This window comes from Epinephelus moara, chromosome 22, assembly GCF_006386435.1.
Source record: "Epinephelus moara isolate mb chromosome 22, YSFRI_EMoa_1.0, whole genome shotgun sequence".
NCBI classification, from domain to species: Eukaryota; Metazoa; Chordata; class Actinopteri; order Perciformes; family Serranidae; genus Epinephelus; species Epinephelus moara.
Window position 1 is genome coordinate 11487870 of NC_065527.1, and position 24341 is coordinate 11512210.

Consider the following 24341-nt stretch of genomic DNA (forward strand, 5'->3'; position numbering starts at 1 on the left):
TAATCCTCCAGGACTGTAACATGCTCATGTTTAACCCAAACAATGTGTCATGTGACTGCAGTTGGTTCACATCCAGGTCGGAACACGTTCTCACCACAAATGAACCGCACCAGAGTTCATTTGTATAACCGGACTGAGACCACCTCTTCAAGAAGGTCTCAGTCCGGTTGTTTTGGTGCACACCTGAGTGTGATTGCTGAGTTCACACCTGCCCAAACGAACCGCACTTAGCAGGCAAACAAACTTGAGTTTGATTGAACTGAATCAAACAGGGCAGGTGTGACAGCATCCTCAGTAACCAGACAATTATGGCTTTTGAAGATTCTGGACTCATTTCGACAGCCCTCCACAGCACCATCACCAAAACATCAATTGACGGAATATATTCTGTAGGAATGCTGTCCCTTCTTCCTGTAGAGTTCAGAGCTGAGCACTGAAGCTCATCTGGCAGCTTGACTTTAATTTATCAACCATTTCTACATTATACAGAGGCAGAATATAAAGAAACGAGTGTATAAAAGAGAAGTATCAAGGACATAAATCTGCACCAGGAGTCAGTGTTAAATGATGTTAACAGGTTGAAGGCACAGTAGCATTTACATGATTTCACAAAAGAAACCGCAGCATTAAATGAAAACAGAAACAGTGAGCCACATGGGGGTGATGGCTTTGACAGGAACAGTGCGCTGCAGGATTGGATGTCGCCGCTCCAGGGAAATGATAATAACACGCAATGTTCTATTCACAGAGGCGGCTTAAGAGGAGAAATGTTATGTGGCTTCCTCTAATGAATCTCACAGAGGGCTGTTGTGTCAGTTGTTTGACTGAGGCAAGCGAATGTGGATTCACAGTTTGAAAAGGCCAAACAAATTTGAGAATGCGCATGTTATCCGACAGTCAGTAAGCATGTAACCATCAAGGCTGATTGCATTTTCAAGGCAGAGCTGTGAATAATAAAACTTATGTTCAGTCTATCAGAAGGACATTTTCTTCTTGTTTACCTCTACACTCTAAGTCACTTTGTCTCGCTGTCAGACTCTCGGTTTGTTATTGGTCTTAAGTGAGAGTGAATACACAGTGAGAGCCTTGGAGCATTCATCATTCGACCAGCAAGGCCTGGCTTTAACAGTTGATCAACACTGACCACAGTTTCTGAGAATATAGAGTGTGAGCCGAGGCAGTGAAGCATTTTAGTACATACGTTATCTGCCATCTACAGGGCCTCTGTGCTCCCACGACCCAACTGGAACCAAATATTTATCATCCACTTGAAAAAATATTGGTCTTGAAAGAGGTTTTTTAAGCCTGTTTTTGGTCTCACTCTTTCTGTTTGCAGTCGCAGTCCTCTCTGCATCCTATTTCCAACCCAAACTGTGGCAATTGATTTGTTGGCGTGGGTGAGAGACAAATTGCTACTCCACTCAATCCCAGACTAGCCTCACTCATTTGTTGTGTGTAATTTAACACAGTCAAAAAAAAAAGAAGCTTGCAAGCATTATGTTTTTCTGTGTTGCGCAAACAGAATATTGATTCTATTGAGAAAACTTTGTGATGAAGTTAAAAGAAAAAGCCCCGTCTAAATGTAAGTCCAAACAAAACAAAAGCCAAAGGTGTCAAAACATGCTTGGTTCGGCCAGAGTGCTGGAGCAGCTTCATAGTCTCTAGTGTACGACTGCATTGTATCCAGTTTGTTTTTCAGACCAAGAATTTGGAAACACTGTTACTTTCATCACCGCACAATCATTTCCCTACACAGGAACGCTTCTGGGATGGATAGAAACAGTAGTGATCTGTGGATCATTGAAGTACGTTATGTGTGTGTGTTTGTGCATGAGCGTGTGTGGGAGTGTGACAGGGAGAGGGAACGAGAGCAGGTGCAATAACATGGGAGGTGGTAGAGAACACGGGGGCAGCCAAATACAACAAACGCAGGTCACCTGGGATCACAGGCTAGCTGGTATCCCACGCCTCCCTGTGCCAAATCACCCATGGACGGTTATTGGAACCTCCTGTCCAGCCCCACAACACTGATCCATGCTACCTAATACTGGTGCACATTAACCCTACCCTCTGCAGTGCTCACCATTTTGTAGTCCCTCCAGACACGGTGGAAGTTTACGGAGCCATTTCTCCGATGCTGCAGCACCGTCCACCCTCCACCGCTAGTCTTCATGTCACAGAACACCTGTGGAAATGACAGCAAGGTAGAAGACGCTTTTATTACTTAGGGCAGGGTAGCAAAACTGATCAAGTCAGGAAAGATTTTTTAAGTAATCCCTCTCAATCACCACTCATGACTAGAGACGTACCGATACCATTTTTTTTCCTTTCTGATACCGATTCCGATCCCTGAACCTTAGGTATCGATCCGATACCAGCGGCGCTTAAAAAAATGGATGGGATGTGAATTGTTGTATGTCTCAAAACTTTTTTTTTAATTATTATTATCCGGTGTTGACACAGATCAAGACACAGGTTAAAGTGCAGCCACACAATTTGGTAAAAAAGACATTTTAAAGGCTACAGTAGAATGCTTTTTAAACTCCGCTCCATTTCCGTTTCGTTTGCCTGTAGCGTGCGTATGCGTACTTAGGAGACTGGAAATGTATACCATTTCATACAATGGGGGTATATTGTAGGTGGGCCATCTTGTTATAATACAGTATCTTTGGTATCGGTACAACTCTACTCCTAACCCACTAGAAGTGTGTGGCTGTGTATTTTTCTGCAGAGACTCTGCCCTCTGCCTGTATTTTATTTTCTGTGTTGAGGAAATTTATGGCCGTGTACCCCTGCAGTGCTCAAGTGAAGTCAGGACTTTATAAAAATGTCGCACCCAGCTGCCTGACCATATAAGCAGCAGGTATCCAGGAGACTCAGCACTGAAAAAATGCAGATATACAAAACGAGAGTGAATCTGGGGTTTGATTTTACTCTCACTTTCACTGGCAAGCATGTGTATAGTCAGTAACCAACCATCCTGCTGCATGGTGCACCTTTGAAGTGGCAATAACTGATCGTTTCAGAGGCAGACGAACAAGCGGTAAACAGAACATCGACATAATTATCACCTTATAGCAGCCACATTTTCCACAATAATTTCCCACATTCAGCAGATGCAAAGCATTCATTTGGAGCTGTGTGTCAAGCCACCTGGCAATTCCAATAAAAAAAGAAAGGGAGATATCTGGCTCTTTAGCAGCTAAATGCCCCACTGTGTTAACCAACTAGTCACTAACAGTTTGGTGCTTGGCCAACAGTGTGGAGTGGGTACATCAGAGCTTATTAGCTGAAAACAACTGCTTGTTGAGGAAAGACAGCAAAATATTCTGTTGATCTGAGGGGAACTGCGGAGTTCTCTTCATCGCTGCAAACGACCCCTTTCACATTGCATATAATCATCTGATTGCTACTAGAAAGCGATTTATTTGTGCAGCTGTGATTGATATAGATGCAATTATTTCGTTTAAAACTGATACGCGTGTGCTGTTTGGCCGTAAAAACAACAAGCAAAGGTTAATACATCAATATTCCCTAAATCAAGGTATAAGGAACATAACGGTGTTCTAGTATTAGCACCATATTGGCCCCAATATTGAACATTTCTTTAAACAATACCCAGCCTTTTTCTGTTTTCCACTTGACAGCTACTCAAGTATATCTGCCAGTAAACTGGGATTAGTTTCAAGATGTCACATTTTACAGCATCTGAGCGGTAAACGAGAAAGCGGAGAGAAAAGTGGCAAGACATAACAAAGAAATAAAACACGTAGTCTTTTTGTTATTTGAAGGATGCCTTGGAAGCATCAGGAGTAAGGGGGGAGGCGAGGAACCCAACATTTCAGGGTGTCATGCAATGATACGACCCAGGTGGGGAGGAAAAACTAACATATCAGCATGTTCTCTTATCCCCCTGAGTCGGGGCTGAGGAGGAGGCATCTGCGTTTTTGGTTACACACACTGTTTTCTTTCGTACTTGGCTGCACATTTTGCCATATGTAGATATGTTTGGGAGAACAAATGAATTGCGCTCATTCATCTACTGGCAGAACCTGATATTTAAACTCGGCGAGGGACTTGTTTTACATATTCAAGGTGTTTGACTGGACATATCCTAGCCTCTCTTAGGTATTGTGATGAAATGTCTGTGAATTTCTCCCATGGGTGGTAAGATTAGATCCCTCTTAATTGAACAAGTGTATTCATTGTGCATACCTCAAGGCTACAGGGTGGGACTGTTTTCTTAGGCACGTAGTATGTTTCAGTCTCTGTGCTACATGTTGTCGTCTCAAATTAGATATATTGTCAGTGACGGCTTTGACTCGATAACCTCTACAACCTGCAATGAGGTTTATTACTGACGAAACAAAATCGATTTGCTTGGCAGGTTACTTGAATCTTGTCCACCATATGAACCACCCTGACCTGTCTCAAGAGTCAGACAGTATGGATGTTGGTATGTGGGCAGCGTCCCAAGGGGTCTCTGTATTCCGACAACTCAACGGGCTATTTTCTGCCAGAAATGAAATGAGAGTTTCCAGCACTTTCCCAGAATAGGAAAGCTAAATCACGGTCAAAAGGCACTCAGGTCTTTTACCTCTGAAAACAGAGCAGACTGGCAATACGCTGTGATTATCCTCTGGCATATTAGGCCAATGATCTGGCCTTAAACGCATCGCACTGAATACAAAAACAGGGTCTTTAAATAGATGAATTGAAGTCATTTCCCAAATGTGGTCATTATTGTGATTTAGACCAGATCCGTATTTAAAACTCTAAATTTACTTATTATTAGCCAGCGAGGAGTCAGTTAGGGCCACATCCATTACAATAACATGCAAATATCCAGACAACTTGAGCAATGTTTTGATTTAAAAAAAAGATAATGCCGTGGTTATTATTTGTAAAGGGCTCTCGGGGACAAAATAGTTACCTCACAATATGTGTTTAGTGAGAGGCCCTAATGTGTTTAATGTTATGAGCCCGGTGCATCTATAGCTTGTAATGAGTTATGAAAAATTACAAAGAAGCCGATCCAAACTATGAATTATTTGGTTATTAAATCCAATCATTATTCACAACCCTGGTGATTAAAAGTCTCATAGATGTCTCATATAGCCTGATTTGCATTCCACACATATGTGTATGCTTTTTGTCTTGTGTCCAAGTGAGGAAGCCCGTGCTCCGCTTTGAAAATAGGGCAATTTGTATCTGCCCCACTTTCACGCAGCCACCCAGATTGCCAGCCACATTGGAATTAGATGGCATAGATTGAAAGCAGCAATGATTTGGGGAGTACTAACTCGCATCAGTGGAAACGTACGTTGGCCCCAGTTGGCAGGAAACACATGGCACCCGTGCCCAACACCTGGATGCCTTGCCCACAGGAAATGAAGAGGAAGAACAGGGGAAAACAGAGGCGGTAGGAGACGGTGCCAACCAGCAAACTAGACTGAAAGTAATGAATAACAGAAAAGTGTTTCACTGTGGTGAGCTCTTAGAGCAAAGATCTTCACCACAGCTAGCTGAGATTTGAAGAAAGGATCGCCTGCTGGTGGATGCCATGGTTGAGTTAGCAAGGGATAGCTACTTCAGGTCAGCGGAGGTACCTCCTAAGTGTTTCTGACTTTACATTCAGCAGCACACACTCACTCACCATGAAGCCTGCGGGGCATCATGCTCCTGTTGCTTATTATTTTAGCTCTCTGTAACCCAGTATGGCATTTCCATCAACCGCTGCACCAAAAGCGCCTGCGAATTACCATGACATCAGACTAGTTTGTCTGCCCAGTGTTTACTCCTGTCCAAAAAGTAATAATACGTTCTTTGCATGTCGTTATGTAGACTGTGAGCTTGATATTATGCCATTACTCCGACTAGGCATAAAAAATGATGCCAGTGCTGAATACTGAAAGACAAATGGATAACATGTCTCACAGAAAAGTTTCATGTCACAGTCAGTTAGGTGATATTTGCAAGAAAAGGCCAATGACCTTTAAAGCCTTACTACCTTGACAGTCTGCGTGGAGTTCGGGAGGCGTATGCTATATATTCCATTCTCTGTCACTCCGGATCGCAGGATCTCCGCGCAGTCCCTGAAACTGAGCGGCTCCTCCTTGGGCATATTGGAGATTTCTGCAAAAACATGTAGGCATTTATTTACAGATGGCAACCTTATGGGTTTTGCACACAAATCCAAACCCCATATGTGAGTTCTCTTGTAATGTTAAGCTCTGGCTTAAGCCTGCAACGCCTGCTGTGCATGCATGTATGTAGTGTGTCTGGGAGTTAAATTACAAGCTGCTCTAGGAGGTATTGCTTGTTTAAAATTACACTTTTTTTTTGTCTAACTCACAAATGCCATGCTCATTAATTGAAAATCTGTGGCTCCCCTTTTTGCCTAAATGAAATTCTGGTGTTTATTGATGCTATTAGTCATTAGTCATTCTGCACTCAAGGAGTAGTAAATCATAGGAATGCAATATATAATTGTGTGATAAATACAGTGAGTGCCTTGTTCTCTGTTTCATACTGACTAACATTTCTTTATCTCTTTAGTAACTATAGAGCATTTTTCTTGTTGTACAAATATATATATATATATATATATATATTAAAATAACTGGTGTTGGCGGCACAATTTGCTCATTTAAAAACCATAAACTGCTCAGCTTTACCATTGCAGTGGTTGACCATAGCCAGCAGCTGCTGAACCGTGTCCGTGAGCACGGCCTGCTGTCTCTGTAGTAAGGTGCTGTTGAGCGTGGAGCTGCCCAGTTCACCCTGGAGCTGACTGACCAGTCGACTCTGTCTCTCCAGAAGCTCTTGAAGCTGCTGCTTTTCGCTCTGCAAGCCCTGCAGCTCCCTCCCATACCGAGCCTCCAGCGCTAAGAGCCTCTGCTCCAGAAAACTATCAAAGACAAAAAGCAAAAAAAAAAAAAATCCAAAAACATCTTTACAGTGCATTGGAGGAAAGTGAAAATCTGATGACTTAATATATCAAGCGTTAAGATGCATCTTAAAGATGAATGATTAGGGTGGCAGGAGATATAAGAGAGTGGGTGCAGGTGGAGAATCCATCCATTCAGCATTTACCTATCTCAGCAGAGGTTGCACAAACTTGCACATTTACATAAGGATGACTAATAGACATCAGCGCGATGGTCTCATCGGGCTAACATCATATAAACACCTGTACTGCAGCGGCATTCACAGATGGGCCTGCATGCTAAGCCTCTCGATCATAGCCATGAGGCAACAGTCTGACTCCGTTTGTGTGTATGTATGTGCACAAGTGCCACTCCCCCCACCTCCAAATGAAGATCATAAATCCCTGCTGCCTGATCTTTATGGCTTTGACTAACGACTGTGCAGCAGTTATTTATTGAAACAATCCAGCCACCCAGATTGAACAAGCTACTTTTCAGGCCTGTGCACATGCAGCCGCTGCACTAAACGCCTATCCTCAGTCTCCCACTTTAGGCAGCAGCTCAGTATGTGGCCTGAAAGGAGAGCTGGATCAATTCAAATCATTTTTTAAATCACTTTCATTTCATATTTTCTTTGTGGGGGAACACTCAATGAAAGTGGCAAAGCAAGCTAACAAATTGTTCTCCATTATGTGTGTTTTACTTTGAGGAACAGTCAAAGTGTAGAGTGCAGCGGTAAACCAGCACAGCGATGTTTAAACAGTTAGACGGTTTGACAGAACAAACATGGCACTTTGGATCACACTGCACCCTGGGCAATTAAACTGTTATGCTTATGATCTTATGCTATTTATTATTATTGTAATATATATATATTGCTATTATACTGCTCCCACCGTCTCTCCACAAAAAGCAGCACTTCCTGCCAATAGTATTTTACATGTAATGCCTATGAAAACAAACATGCCTCTCTGCTCTTTGTAGTTGGCAGCAGTTCAAAAACTGGCTCCATGCCCTGAAGGATCAGCAGCAGTAGCCCCCCACAACCACTACAATTCCCTTCTATTCCACAGCTGCAAACCCACTATGACCTCTCTTATTTCATGCGTCCCGTCATGGTGTTTACCCTTGTGGAAATGTATTCATTTATTTGCGTGTCAGAGCCATGTCACCGACTTGAAGGACGAGGGCAAAAAGGGCAGAGTCAGGCCAAGCAGGGCCAGATGTGTAACAGGTGTTGGAGTCGGGGCACTGTGTTCTCCCAGTCACACTTGGTACAGATCGATGGAATGATAAACAAGCAGATACAAAGAGAGAAAACACCCGCTCCCTTTCACGCCGCCCAGCACCCTGTCTTTAACCTCTGCTGGCCCTAATCTGACCTTGTGTTCCTAGAGAGAAGAATGGGGAAACCCCTCCTAACACGCACTGCCTATTCACTGGCAAACACACACACATGCTCACACAATGTGCATTATGTAGTCGCTAAGTGCCCTGTTTTTCTTTTCCAGCTGTGCATGAAAAGGACCAGTTGTATACATGTACATGTACATATACAGTATATCACACTTTTGAAAGCCTTTATATTTTGCCACCCAGTGTAGCTATTTCCTGAGAAAATATGCTCTCAGGAAGAGTTGTGTGCTATGTTTCCTACAGCAGCCACACCAGCTCATTTAGAATCACTAAAGGAAAAGCAGCAACTAAGCGGGCAAAGAAAATAGCGCCACCTACAGTAACCAAATCCTCACTAACAAAAAACAAGAGATTTTGGGAGGTGCAGTTTTTGACTGCAACCCAGTTGTAAGACTAAATGTTGCCACTGCACATTTCTTTAAAAAATCACAAATGTTTCCGTGATTTCCGGCTTAACGGACATTTCTAGTACTTTTTATTTATTTAACTTATGCCAACAACTTGACATAAGTTAGCATTTAACGACTCATCTTCAGATTTTCAGCGAAGCACATGGGTAGTTCCACTAGTAGTGTAGTGTTATCAACCTCAGCTGAGTGGGGAGGGTCTAAAAACAGCATGCACACACACACACACGCACAAACACACACGGCACACAACTTCCAAGCACATGTTGTTTAGATGTCCGTTACAGCCTGATATCCAAATCAGTGTGGGTGAATGTGCAACAGAAATGGACAATTGAACTGCTTTGAATGATTAGCTTGTGTTAGCTTGACCGCCAGCTATCAGACGCTGAGAGAAAACAGCATGCCGTGTGCATTTTGTGCGACAGGTGGATGCGGTAGAGAGAGCTGAGAGAGCTAAGTAGCGCTGAAGTAGAGTAGAGCAGGGCAGAGAGATCGAAGCAAAATATATGAAACCCGGTGTTAATACAGCAGAGCTGGAGAGAGGGGTGAAAAATAAATGTAGGTGGGCATGGCTTGAGAAGGAGGGCGCTGAGGGAAAACCATTTAATACATGGTGCAAGAAGTTGAACGAGCCAGGTGCCGCATTTTGCGTTGGCTGTTCGAAGAAATCGATGTATGGAAGCAGTGGCAAAAAGGTTTTCCGTCGTCACAAAACCGACCCAAATCACGTTGCTGCAATCCGTGCCTTAAAAAATAACACCACGCTACCTGAGATGACTGCTACGGCCGAAACGGTGCCCTCAATGACGCACCGTGTATGTGAGCAGAAAATTTGGGTGAGCTCCACAGCCTCTGCTGAAGCACCCAGAGCACCCTTGAAAAGGAGTGCCTTTGAGAACTTGCAGGACTTTGTTTACAAGCCCAAAAGAATGAGAGAATAAGTGAAAATGGCATCAATTCTTGCATTTTGTTTCTTTTTTAAAACATAATTTAACCATTTGCAAATTTGTATGTTTAATTTTTAGCAAATATGTTGAAACTTTACGTTTCTTTACACTTCAATTTTTTGTGTTGTGACAACACTGTGGTAAAACTTGTGGTTAGGTTTAGACACACAAAAACTGACTAACTAAACTACACAACAACCACCACTAGACATACGTTGACCTCCCCTTGAAAATCACCTAGTTGTTGTTGCAACAACCACTGCTGGAAATGTGCTGACCATGCCTTGAAAAATCCCCGGTTTTGTCACCCCACACCACTGGAAATATGACGCCCTTTCCTTAGAAAATACCCAGTTGTTGTCGCAACAACTGCTGCTAAAAATGTGCTGACCTCACCCTCACAAAACCAACTTATTGTCGCAACAATCGCCACTGGAGTTGTCAAAAATGAGCCATTAAAAAGCACAGCTGGAAATATGGTCTGCTGCTTGGTAGCCGTCTCGCTCATACACATGTAATCTGAACTACATAACTTAAGAAACATTAACATGATACGTATGACACGTACACCATGCAGTGTGTCCGTGATTTGCAAAACGTCCCACGCCAACATTTTCTTCTTGTGACTGGGCTGATGACTGATTTTCTGGGAAGTGAAAAGCAAAAATAACAGCAGAAATGACTGCGTAACACGACCTTGTTTTAAAATGAGAGAATAAGGGCCTCATGAATTACCACTTAGGGTAACATAATGGATCTGAAAATGAAGTGCCTATACAGAATAACAACTTACCCTGGAAGTCCTGCAGTGCCTTAATATGTACTTGCCTGAATAATCTTTTGAAGGGTGCGTGTCTAGTGCTCACCTGTTTTTATCACTGAGGCGTGAGATCTCCTGAGTCTGCAGGAGAATATGTTTCTCCAGCCGGTTAGTGAAGAGCGAGTACTCGAGCAGCTGGATCTCCAGGCGACTTGTCTGGTTTAACACCTATAGATTGATAAAAACAGAAGAATAACTTTATCACAGTGTGTGCAATGATGAAGAATGGATTGGAGTGATGAGGAGTGCTGATGAAATGATTGATGGGGGGAAAAAAGGCTGCCCACCAGCTGAATTCATTAACAGCACCCTTGGGGATAAACAATGTCGCACAGCACATCACAAGGCTCATAATGCTCATTCTTTGATCTCACAATGAAAACTTGAGCAGGAATTATCTCACATGCACCTGCGACATGTTTTGAAGTTGCAGATGAAACAAAAACTTGAACAAAGCATCACAGATATTTGTACAGGTTGCGGTTTTGTATCGACTTTGATAAGAGTAAAAGAAAGCACGAGGACCAAAACAGCACAATCTGTAATAACAGCTCTGTGGCATGATTGAAGACACATCTGTGTTGTGCTTCTAAGCTTTATGTTTTAATTGGCTTGGTGTCAGACGCCGAGCTCAACTCACTGTGTCAATCAGAGCCTGTGGAACCAAAATACCAGCTGTTTTAAAGCGTTTGCCGCCACCTTTGGGCATGGCCTCTCTGCAGGTTACATCTGATTTACATTTAATTAGGTACTCGCCAAGTGGTTTTGCAAGTGACATCATTTGTTTTTGCATTGGTCTGACCTCCACAGTTGTTCATTTGGATTGGCTGCAAACAAGTTGTCTCAGGCTCGCTCAAATGCTTCCTGACGGGCTCACCTGGGTCTCAACGTCTGTCAGTTTGCGAGTCTGCTCCGCTGATTGGCTGAGGAGGTTGGTTCCCATCTCCAGCATGGCAGCTGTCTGGGTGTGTACCGCAGTTCTTTTCATTTCCTCCATCCCAGAGCGCACATTCTCCTGGATGAAGTTCTCCAGCTGTAAGGAGAACAAGCAGCCTGTGAGAATATTATCCAGCATGTCAGATTCCCTAGTTTCATTGTGGTGATATTCACATTTTAGGAGGTAATACATTCACTGACAGCTTGATGCACTGTGAAAGTAGCAACCTTCGAGTAATCCGTCTTCTTCACCCCGATCCTTTCAGGTACTCTGATGGAGTCATGGAATATAGTACCCCCAGGGCACTTGCAGTGTCCTCACCACCCATCTATCCATCTGCGGGTCTACCTCGGGCAAATACCAACCCCTTACATTAATAAAATGATGCACTGTACAGGCATTTCAGTGGGATTTCAAAAAGTGCAGTAAAGGCTGACTTGATGATATTCGTGCGCAGACTTCAGGGATAATCTCCTACATTCTGTAATCAATCACCAGGTCAGAGAAAGAATCATTGGCAGAACCCATCATATGTTGCAGAGGGAGTAAAAATAGGTTGGCATCCATCTTGCTCCAATAAATAGATTTTCTTATTAATGTGGTCGGTTTGAGCAAACGGCATCTGGAAGACAAATTTGCCTCTGCCTGCCGTGAACGATGGAATTTTGTTTGACGTTTAACGGGCAATGGCCTGTGCCTTGCAATAAAGCAAAGTAGAATATCGAACCGGAGAAACATTAATATTTATGACTTTTGCGGGGAGGAAAGATCAGACTTCACTCGTTAAACCACATGACTGGAAAATGAAGTCTCTAAGGAGAAAGCATTCAAAGTTATCCAGCTAATGAGTGGCTATTCGCAAAAATCGAAGAGGATCCAAATGAGACTCCGATTGTTTGTTTTTTCAATACGAATGCCCATTTCAGAGAGGAATGGGATTATGATAATGCACTGCCACAGGAGAGGGCTTTTTCTATCTTTTACGCGGTATAAAAAATACTGATCCGAGCGGGCAAATAGAGATGAATCTGCAATTAAATTGTTTGCCTGCTAGTGATCTTTCTCTCTTTGTCTTTTACTTCCTCTTGATCTCTCTCACTAACTCCCTCTTTCTCCCTCTTGCTCTGTAAATCCATCTCTCACATTTTTGCTACTTAAGGACAACTGAGACAGCAGACAGAATCCCCTTATAACGAAGGTTATGAAGAGATTACCAAACGGATTAAAGCCAACTCCAAAAGGAAGAACCAAAGATCCCCGCATCATAATCAGCCTTGTGTATTGAAGCTGCTATCAGCCGCCTGACCAAAGTGTTCCTATTACAGCCTTGTGTGATAGAGCTCAATCCAGAGGTCTTGATACACTCCATCTCCCACTGCCAATTGCATTAATTGCAGCTCTGTCGCACGCTGCACTGCGCAGCCAGATAAATCACATTTGGGATGTAGAATAATTCTGTCTTATTGTGTCTAAGAGGGAGTAGGGAGCTGTGCTGAGAAAATCATTGGAGTTGTATCACATGATATCTTAATTATGGAGCCAGTGGACATGTTTGTTCTCAGTTACAATTCAAAAGAAGAAGGGAAACATATCTGCTGAGCGTTATAGCAAATGATAATGATTAATCAGGATGGCTATGATTGTGACATAGGAATGAAAACATCTCCATGAAAGAGGTGATTTGGTTGTTTCACTGCAAAACCATGTAAATCCACTTTTCAGCAGGGAAAGATGCATTCTTGGCCTCAACACACACCAAAATGATAGAAACACATTTTCTCACTTACTGCTCACGATGTCTAACATGCTGATAGCTTTGGTTTTATTTGGATTCATGCCTCCACCCATGTGAATTAAATTTTGGTTTTGGTGCCCACAGCATTTTATGATGACATTTACAAAAATCAAATGCGACATCTCTTTTGAGAAACAATCTCCCTGTCACTCTGGGTAATCCACAGATCTCACTGTGAACAGTTTTCATTGGAGCTGCTTTCGTCCCCATTGAAGAGGTTCACAGAGTGTTCTGTAGATTATCCAGAGTAACCAGGATGTTGTTTCTGTAAAGAGATGTTGCTGATGTTTTTGGGTTTTTTGGACTGTAATCAAGGGATGGTAGTGTCAGTCAAGCCTCGCTTCAGTCTCCACTGAAATATCTAATAAAAACAGTGGATGGTGTTGCCATGCCATTTTTTCCAGATATTCATGGTCCCCAGAGGAATCTTAATGACTTTGTGATCCCTACAGTTTATCTCGTGACACCAGCCGGTCAACGTTTTCATTTATCCAAGTCAAATATCTCAGCAGATAGTGGATGGATTGGGATCATACTTTGTGCAGATATTTATGGCTCCCAGGTGATGTGTCCTCCATTAGTGACTTTGGCAATCCCTTGACTTTTCCTCCAGCGCCATCATGTGTGGGTTTGAGTGAAATGTCTGGACAACTACTGAACAGATTGTCTTTAGATGTGCAAATGTTATCATGCTAACACAGGAAGCTGAGATGGTTAACATGATAAAAGCTGTACCTGTTAAACATCAGCATGTCATTAGCATCGTCATTGTTAGCGTGTTGTTTTTTGTATGTGGACATTAGCATTTAGCTCAAAGGACAGTCTTACAGAAACGTTATCGGTGAAGATTCTCAGTCATCCAGGTCATGGTAATCGTAGGTGCTAATATCGTAGGGAACTGGACTTGCTTGCATTTCTTGAAGACGTTTCGCCTCTCATTCAAGAAGCTTCTTCAGTTCTAAATGACTGGTGCGGAGTTGCACGCTATAAACCCTGTGTGGGCATAGGGGTCACATGAGCTCTTAGTTTCAGAGTCGTTAAGGTCACAATGTGAGTCGTTGACCCACCTGGCCACCATGTGGGTCGTTAGGGCATTTAGAACTGAAGAAGCTTCTTGGATTAGAGGCGAAACGTCTTCAAGAAATGCAAGCAAGTCCAGTGGCCTACAATATTAGCACCTACGATTACCATGACCTGGATGATTAAGAATCTTCACCGGCAAGTTGCCATTCCCTGGTCCCACCTGACTCTAACGATCCATTTTCCCATATTTTTGTGTCTTGGTGACAAATGGGAATACATTTTTGAAATTCCGCTATTGAGCGATAGCATTGCAGCAAAACAGGCAGCAATGTAACCATCTGGGGCATGTCTTCACCCTCAATTTCCATCCACTAGAAGTGTTTGTGTTTTCCACTGACAGGCTCAGATTATTATTCTAAATGTCAAACCACATTATGGAAAGGATCACTACAGAGATAGACCTTATTAAAGAGAAAAATCCTTTTTTTAAAACCAGAAACAACCCAGAAATTAGCATCGCCAATTCCACCAGACTCCATTGAATAAACAGTCATTGTAGCGTGTATAGCACTGGCATATTTTCACATCTAACTGGGTGAATTAAGGGTTTATTTCAGCTTAACTGGAACTGGTGATTGATTAAACAGTGGAAAGATGAACCAAGATAGTTTTTGTGTTTTGTTATGTTTCTGTTGACTTCAAATGAAGTGTGCTTTACAGTGATAAAATCAATGTTGTTTTTTTAATGGAGTCTGGTGGCTTTGGCGAAATCAATTTCAGGTTTGTTTTCGACAAACACAAAAGATCTTAGGGGCCGATCACACCTACAGGTGGCGCTAGAAACGTGGACGCTTCAAAGACGCTTGAAATGCCTGAAACGCCCTTGGTGCTAGTGGCGCCTGTAGAGTGGGGGTGCGTGCGCAACCGGGCGATCAAAACATTGAAAATGGACCCAAGACGGAGCTATGGTGCTACTGGCGCCTGACGCCCAAAAGTTGAGATTATTTCAACTTTCAGCGTCTAAAAAGACGCCAGAAAGACGCTCGTCATAAAAAATGCTTGAAAACCAGTCAGACGCATCGTATCATAGGGAATCAATTGTTTTACTGGCGTCTCATTTCTAGCGCTCCTTGTAGGTGTGATCGCCCCCTTACTCTTTAACAAAAAGGTCTATCTCTGGAGGGATACTTACCATAAATTGTCATACAGTTAGTGCTAGTAATCTGAGCATGTCAGTGACAAAAACAAGCACTTTGAGTGGGCATAAATTGATGGTGCTCAATTGCCCGCAGGGATTACATTGCAGCATGTTTTGCCTCTGCGGTTGCAGTGCTCTCTGTCAATACTGGACCTTTTCAAAAAGTATTGTTCCTATTAGTAACTTAGACACAAAAACAGGGCCAAGGTTGAAAATACAGAACTTATACTTTAAGATGTTTTAAAGTCAATGGTCATATTTTGAGAGTGGTTCAAGACAAAGAAAGGGGTTGTGTGTTTAAGAAATAAAAGAAAATAAAGACCAATGAATATTGTGAGTAATGTGGGTGACATGCCTTCTAATGAAATATTACTGAGCCAGAAAATCAGGTCACCTGAGGGTAGCCAAGCCACCTTGATCTCTAGGCAATATTTCTGCATTAGCATAATCCACACAGTCTCTTTAAAGCACTAACAAAAGCATGCTCACATCCTTTTTGCCAATCCCCCAGGGCAGCAGAAGGCCAAAGAGGCTGGATGGGGGGGCTGCATTGGGGGTTAGAACAAAAGGAAACAAACACTAGTTTCTTCTTGGAAACACCAAAGAAGGAATCTGGAACATTAATGCAGTCCTGTTGCACTCGTCCTCTTGGAGATTCCTCAGCGGAACATGCTGGATCAGTGTGTGTGTGTGTGCGCGCTCCTGAGTTTGTGTTTTTGTGTGTGGGTGTGTGTTTTCTTTCAAGGGTTTTGAGTGGAAGGCTCACAGTAAGGGTCATATCATCCCAGGGGAGCTTTAAGTGAGATCGTGCAAAGTTTCACAGGCACACCGACACAGTTGCCTCGAGCCCTTCCGCATTCATATCACCAATTTCTCCCCAAACTTATGCAGATAGGCTTAATGAGCTCCACAAGGTGCTGAAAGGGCTTTGCCATCTGCGGGTCAAAGGTTGGTATAACCTCCTGCATTTCTAAAAGAGGCTCTCTGGGGTCGTGCTGTGTTTATGAGGAAATCCCACCTACAGTGTCATTTATGCATCACTATGGCCTGGTGGGGGTAACTTGTTGAAAGGTTGGATCTTTGTGTTCATTCCTGACATTATGTGGAAGAAGTTTGGCAACAGAGCAAGATACGTGTCAGCAGAGCTTTTTCTGTAGATGAGGGGAGGGGGTTATCACTGCACCCTCCTTCATCTCAACAGCTCTGGTGTGGAGGGAGTGAAAGGAAGCGACTGCATGCTGCACAGAAAACGCTCAAGATGAGTGCAATATGTGATGCTTTGCAGACTGTATTCATGAATAATATACTGTCTCTGAAACACACGTGCAGTGTGGCCTCATGGGATGCTTCCTATGGAAGCTACGTCTCCAGTTCATAGACTGAGCATCAGACAGAGTGCGCACAGGGGAATTGTGTGTGTGTGTTTTTCTGGATGCATGTCGAGAGAGCATGAGCAAGATAGACAAAGAGTTTGAGATCTGGTGGTTGACAAGTCAAGGTGTGCGAAGGAACACATTCGTGATCCCAGAGGTGCAGAACGGTCCAGATAGAAATGAAGGAGATGGAGTGTCAAAAGGAAAAGGAGGCTGGGGAAAGGAAAGGAAAGGAAAGGAAGGACGCAGACAATCTCATGGTGGCTGAGAGTGGGGAGTGACAGACGCACAGGAAGAGCTTTGGCATTCATAATACCCCATTTCTAAATCCTGAAATATAATCAACATGTTTGCTCTCAGCCAGCCAATCTAAACACTCGACACAAACCCTTATAATCGGCCCGGGGATTAGTGTATACCATAAATATTCTGTGAGTGATGCAGACAAGAATAGAGAGACGGGTGGAGAGGGTTGGCGTGTCAGTCAGTCTGTCCTAGACAATGGCCCAACACTGATTCCGTGCCCTGATGACCTTAGCTATGAAAACACTATTGTGAAGCCACTTTTAATCGCATCATTTCATTTTAGTCAGTCATAATCCGCACTAAATGGAACTGCAAAGGCCAACGGCCATGCTGAAATGTGTCTCCAGCAGATAAACAAATTTTTTTTTCACCGAGGAACTTGTTATATTTTGTGTCAGCTGAGTCGGATACACAAAGTTTTCAGCTGACTTGGGCTTATAATCGGGCTACAACACGAGTCAAGAGTGAAGTTTCTGAGTTCTTGTTGCCTGTGGGGGAACAATGCTAATTTAGAAGGTTTAACTGTGTGAGACGTATTTGGCAATGTCTGATATTAGCAAACTTATTTCATCTTGTCTTTCTCCTCTTGCATGCAACAGGGAGTTCTGGCATCCCAGTGGTCTTAAATACACACTCATACACCAGGCGTTGACATGGAGCCAGACATACATACAACGAGCATCCAGGAAATCCCAGCTAAGCACTGAACTTATCAATAATGAAGGCTTGTCAACAGATGTTATCGGATGGTATACTCCGCGGACATCTTGTGTTTTTTTCCCAGCATTTTGTTTGATGGTCTGCAGGCTAAGATGTGACATGTGAAAAGGACGAGCAGAAGTGCATGTGACAGCAGAGAGGTAGAGTCACAGTGGTTGGATGACAGAGGACAAACAGTTCAGAGACCTCACCTTCTGCAGCCACTGGGTGTTATTCTCCATGGCGCTCTCTAGATTTTCCAGCTTCCTCTCCTGCCAGGAAGGCCTCTCCTTTTGGGCCTTTCCCGGCTTGGATTGGCTTGACTCAGGCTCTGCCTCAGGCGGGGAGTCCCTCTGGAGGGTGTTGGTGACCTGGAAGTCTTTTAATGGATGGCAGTGCTCCACCTCGGGGAGGATGAAAGTGTAGCTGCAGGGGCCGTGCTGCACGTGGTGCTGTTGGCGCTCCGAGGCGATCGCGGTGGCCAGCAGGTAGGCCAGGTGGGCAAGGGTCAGGGCCAGCAGGCGGCCCATGTCAGGGGAGAGGGAAAGGGAAGGGAGGGAGGAGAGGGAAGGAAGGAAGGAAGTTGTTCCTCCTGGCAGAGCAGAGAAGTGAGTCAGGTGAGTTCCTTCTTTGGTCCCCTTTACCTCCTATTACTTCTTCTGTCTGCTCTTTAAAAAGTCCCTCTAGATTCTGACTCTGTCTTCCCCCTGTCTTCTCAGTCCAACTCCTGCTGCTCCTGTCTCTGTTTTATCACTTTCTCCTCTTTTGGCCGGTCCTCCTCTTTGCTGCTGCATCCAGAAGTCTTCTTCAGCCCAGTTCCTGCTCCCGCTGGTGAGGGCGGACAGAAAACACACACAGGAAAAGGGGATTGCCTCCTATTGTAACTCCAACACCACAGTCCAGGAAACCAACAGCAGACTTCCCTTTCACCATTTATCTCTCCTCTGAAAAGTTGCCTTACCTCACTGCCTTCTTTTCAAGCTGCTTGAGTCCATGCGTGGGTCCGGAGGAGAGGGGAGAGGAGGGGGTGGAGTGGAGTGGCCCGCTTCAGGATGTTGGCTGAAGTGGTAGAGAGAGAGAGTGGTGTACCTCTCCAGACACACATGCACACACACACACATGCACCTCCTTCTCACATAATCACTCAACCACCCTTCCCTCTTTCACTTTCTCCCACCCTCTTACGGTACTCCTGTTTGCGGGGGTTAGAAGAGGAAGCTACAAAAAAACACACTGCTCGCCACAAAAGCAAAAACTAGGAACTTTCTCCAACTACTTTTGCTCTCTCCCACCTCTCTTTCCTTTTCTCTCTCTATCTATATCTCATTTTCTCTCTTTCTAAAATTTAAAATTGCTTTATTGCCATAACCTTAATAACCATTAGAATGTCAGTAAAATAGGTGTAGTTGCTTGATTGTTCCAGAAGAAGGCTGTGAGATATGGTCAAAAGCTCTGGAAAAAGCTTGCAAGTGAACCTTCAGTCTAATCACCAACCCCCCTTACACCTGGCATTCAAATGTGTCTTGTATCCAGATTGTATGTAGATATGATTGCATTAACACATGGTATTAAATTGTCTCCAGTGTCCACATTGAGAAGTGATTAAAATCGAATAGCTCTGTTCAGCTCAAACAAATGAACATTACTTCACCATTTGCTTTATAAATGGCTCTATTGTGATATTAATTGCCAAGTTTTGCTTGTATAAGTTCATAAGACCAAATTGAAAGCAGACACCTGGTTTTGTCTTGACTCCATCCACAAGTGTCTTCAATATGCATGAGCTTTCTAGCGGCTTTCTTGCTAGTTGTGAAACTCTGGCTGCTACCTCCTTGGTTTGGAATAGTCAGTTTGGATTAGGTATTTCCACCAATGCAGTTGCTGTGTGTGGATTGAGAGCATAATTGCATTTACACTTGTGTTCAGTGTGGTCACAATGTGTCCCTGACCACTTCTGGAAGTAGTTTGACCGATTGGATCAGTCTGTCCTCAGTGCGGTTTGGGTCCATTTACAGCTATTACGACATTACTGTTCTACATAGTGATGAGGAAGCAATTCTTACAAAGAAGGTATTAAAAGAAAATGATTACAATGAGGGAGTTTAACAGTGTGATGTAACAGTGACAGTGAGAACCATGAGCGGAAAGATGACAAAAATAAAAAGCAGGAGACAGATTTTGAGGTGTTGTTCAGCTGGTTTTCCCTCAGGCTGTGACATGCTCCGACATATTTTGCTGCTTTCATGGCAATGTCAGTTTTTCCCAAAGTAGATATTGAATTTTGTCTCAGTCTGAGAGTGTGTCAAATTGTTGGTATTGAAGTTTTGTTTTGGTAAAGAACTCGGGTCCTCTGTTTTCACACACAGACTGCAGTGTTGTTCTGTCTCTCCCTCTTGTTGTTGGCTGAACTAACACTGTCTGTTTTCTCTGGTGTGTCAGGTTTGTTTGTGTCCACCTCTCAGTCTGTATTTAATTAATGTGTTTAGTGGAAGTCAAACTCAAAATTTATTTTCCCTTACTTTTTTTGAAAGGAAATATGACTATAGTGATACTGCAGCTATTTTGTTCTGTGTTTTTTTAAGGCATATTTGTCCAGCTTACATCTGAGAGATTTAATGCACTGCTGAATGGAGCATGTTGTATAGTCTGTAGATGCTTATACAAGGAATTTCTACCTTTTTCATCAAGCCCATACAGTGTTGGCTGTCAACTATTAGTGATTTTAGCTATCTCTTCATTCATTCAGCATTTGAACCAAACCATTGTGCTATTAAGTTTGTATTCCTGCTGAAAAGTTGAAGCAAGTAGGCTAACTAGCTTTCTCTCTAAAAGCAGAAGATGGTTAGTCTGCCTAACGTTAGGGAGCTAGTCACCCTGTGCTGTTTGTCCCAAAGGAGAGGACTCTACCTACCAATGGCTGTCTCTTTTTTCTGGGTTCAGTTGTTTTAATGTCAAAACTGTCACCAACAGGTTGCCCTGTTGGCTAAACTCAGCAATCTGTGTTTTCAGTCAGGACTCAGAGTAATGAGGACGGTGCTGAAATCAAAGATGGGATTAAGCAATGCCTAAAAATGTCACCTCCATAGCTAGTTACCTGTCAGTGTGTGGTCATTGGAACTGAAGCAATTTTATTATATATTAATTTATTCTTATTACAATCAACGTTTAGTGCCCACACAGACGTACCGATTAAATCAGTGGTTCCCAACTGGTGAGTCTCAGTCCAAAAGTTGGTAGGGGGTCCTTTCTGAATGGACTTGCGAACGTGTCATGTTTGTCAACTGTATTTTGAAGAACAGTGAATTTCCGGCACGGAGCTTTTATTTTAAAGTGCCTTAAAGTTTCCTGCTGTAGACTGAGTGACTGACGGACAGCTACTTGGCAGAGACCGTAAACTAGCTCAGCAACATAACACAAGTATGACACTGAATATAGGAAACTTTGTGATGACATCAGAGAAATCTGGAGTCCGTGGCTGGACCAGGTGGGAACCGCTGGATTAAATTACAAGGACGCCATCAATCTGCACCAAAATTCCCACCACATAAAGAATTACTTGACTTGTGACTAGTGGGAATTGTTTAAATTTAAGAATTACTTGACTTGTGACTAGTGGGAATTGTTTAAATTTAGAATATATATATATATGTGTGTGTGTGTATGTATATATACGTATATATATATATTTTCTTAGTTGCCATACACTTAAAGTAAAGCCATATTTTCCGACATTTTTGAGGCATCTTGGAATGCTGTACTGCCAACTCTGTGAAATGCACTGTGCTAGACTGTATGGGTTGTAGGTGCTGCAGTAGTGGACCAATCACATGTTGCAATAACACTTGTAGTAATTGGCTGCGCACAAAACCGTGCAAATAGACTTTTGTTTCTAACTGGGTAACAAAAGGATCAAATATAGGTATCGTCTGACTGGAGAAGTTTCAATAAAGCCAGTACTAGTACTGTTCGATAGTCCTGGGTTATTTCAGTTGACACCTTAAAGGTATCAAGTACAGATACCCAGCCCTACCTGAGATGAAATAAGCAGCCAACACAAGTCAGAATCACCAGGAATATATAGAGAGATACTAAGCAAAAGTAAAGGTCAAGGTTAATGTCTTTTACAGTTAAACAGTCACTTAGTATATCGTCTTTTTGGTGCTAAATAGTGTTCTTAAGCAAGTTCACATTGGGTTTTGTTGTTCAGAGATTTATGTACTTTTCTTTTCTTTCTCTCTATAGGCTTTGGTTGATCCAGACTGTTAGAGGAGATGAGCCTCAAGAGTGACTGGATGAGCTTCACAAAGGAAGGAGGTGGAATCAGTGGCTTTTAAGTGTTTATAGATTTTATTGCTCTTTTTGAGTTGGTAATCAAAGGTAGATATTAGCCCAATTCAGCTCGGCATCCACTCTTTGTTCTGTTTTGCTCTCTGTCAGCTAAACCTGCCTCTGCACCACTTTCCATTTCCTCCATCTACACCATTATGGTTTCATTCATATCGCTTCTATTTTCTGATGCATCATAAATGCCCTCCCGGCCTTGTCTCCCGCTGGGTTATAAAAGATTCAATCACACTGCAACACAGATTGTCCACTTAATCATAGTCTGAATGGATGTAGTCACAGCAGGCCACCAAACACACTCTTAGTACATTCTGTTTTTTCTTCAGTACTCTCTTGTGACATTGATCAAGTACCACTGACTCAAACAAGCAAAATAAAAACTCTCCAAGGATAGCAAGGGAGGAAGTTGCCCTGTCATACATCCGACATGAAGGCTGTTTGTTTGCTTCCTGTGATCAATACTCCCAAAGCGGAGCAAACCAATATTAGACTTTCAAATGTTCTCTCTTCCTTGGTTCTTTTTTTGTGCTTTCCCCCGTGTTAATATTGCATTAGGAGACATATGTACAGTATGAAAGTTATCTTAATCTTGCAGATACTTGTCATGCACTGCAGACTCTCAGCCCTTATCGCTGATGAGCATTCCACACTGCCACTGTTGTGTGGACGCCTAATGACCCAGCAGCTTTAGAGCCCAGTGTGTGGCCCCATCACTCAGCATACCAGTGACTTGGATCTATAGCGATATGCATCCGTTCATATCCATACATGCAGTGTTTATACAGCACCCACCTTGTGGGCACAGCACGTTTGATTGATTTTCATTAGGAAATTAACTTCATTGCATAGATGATGGGGCTGATTTCAAAAGCAGAGCTGTCAGCGTTTGATGTGCTCCCAGTGAAAACAAGTAAAACAAAGAATGTTTTACTTGAGCCTCATGTGGTTTTCTTTTCTTCAGCGCAGTGTCTCACTGTAGACATTGGTCAGACATCAAATTGACCTGAATACTGATTAAATTAACTGACTTCCAACTACTGTTCATAGCAGGAAGAATTCCCTGTAGTACCTACTCTTGCCATGGATAATAATAAGATGTCACTCTTTGTCCTGTGCAGTTGCGAAAATCTGGAAACTTGAGTATGAGTAACATGAGATAATTGAAAAAGAAGTAGTTTTCCCACTGAGATGATTTATGCACAAACACAAGCACGCTGCTGTTTTTATATATAAAACATATATTCACATGTGAGGCTCGTCTGAGATGAAATGAGAGATGGCTACAGCAAGTGTATTGGGTAACAGGACGCAACAGAGTAATGATTTCGTGCAAGCTCCCTGACACTGTAATACCCAGAGGGGAGGCTCTGAACGCTGTTCCCCTTGTGGCCTCTTTTCTTGAAAATAAAAAGAGCACATTCGCTTTTTATTGCACTTAGTTTTTCATATAAAGACAGACCGAAAAGGAAGATGGGATTAGATCTTTTTGGCAGAAGTCGGGACCAAGCAGATATGAACCAAGTGGCAATCTCAGTGAGTCAAGTTGGAGAGTATTGATGTATTGATATGATTATTTACGGAGATGGCTTTAACAATCAGACTGCCTCAGGTCTGTTGTGTGTCTGGAAACACACAATGTGTCATCGGACTGTTTCTAGTGTTCAGTCACAACGTGAGAGTAAATATTTGATATTAAACAGAGTCTGCTTTCAGTTACACAACTGGATGTTGAGCGAAAGTAACAGGAAGTCGTTGCTGAGTGCAGAGAGCAGCTTGACTGCTGTCCAGTATTCTTTCATAAAGCAAATCTCTGCTTATAAACCAGGCCTGTATAGCATCTCATGTTAATGAGAACAAATGCTTAAATTGACTCTTCTCTTTCTCACTTATTTCACTACAGTTCATGTGTATGCATATGTAGCCTTGCTAAACAACTTTGGTTAGAGATATGTCAACTTCTACAACATGGATTGGCACCAAATTTTGGACAGACATTTATGATTCCCAGACAATGAATCCTAGTGACTTTGGTGATCCTTTGACTTTTCCTCCAGCACCACCATGAGGTTTTGGGTGAAATGTCTCCACAAGATTGCCTCCTCTGGATAAATTCTAGAATTTTGGTGATCCCTTTCTGTCAGGTC

The 24341-nt window shown here is 42.8% G+C and overlaps 1 protein-coding gene across 2 annotated transcripts in view; it reads right to left on the bottom strand.

The window, feature by feature from the left end:
• The window catches only part of angpt2b (angiopoietin 2b), a 28376-nt gene extending 9444 nt beyond the window's left edge, over nt 1-18932 (bottom strand). The window contains exons 1-7 of one of the 2 annotated variants that reach the window (XM_050034142.1): nt 18815-18932; nt 18066-18681; nt 11400-11555; nt 10569-10690; nt 6678-6910; nt 6011-6135; nt 2084-2185 (exon numbers count right to left, since the gene is read on the bottom strand). In XM_050034142.1, coding sequence (XP_049890099.1) covers nt 2084-2185; nt 6011-6135; nt 6678-6910; nt 10569-10690; nt 11400-11555; nt 18066-18383 — 1056 coding nt within the window. In that variant the 5' untranslated portion in view covers nt 18384-18681; nt 18815-18932. Of the gene's footprint in view, nt 1-2083; nt 2186-6010; nt 6136-6677; nt 6911-10568; nt 10691-11399; nt 11556-18065 lie in introns of both variants that reach the window. The other variant, XM_050034141.1, reaches the window with a different exon arrangement.
• Between the last annotated feature and the right edge of the window lie 5409 nt (nt 18933-24341).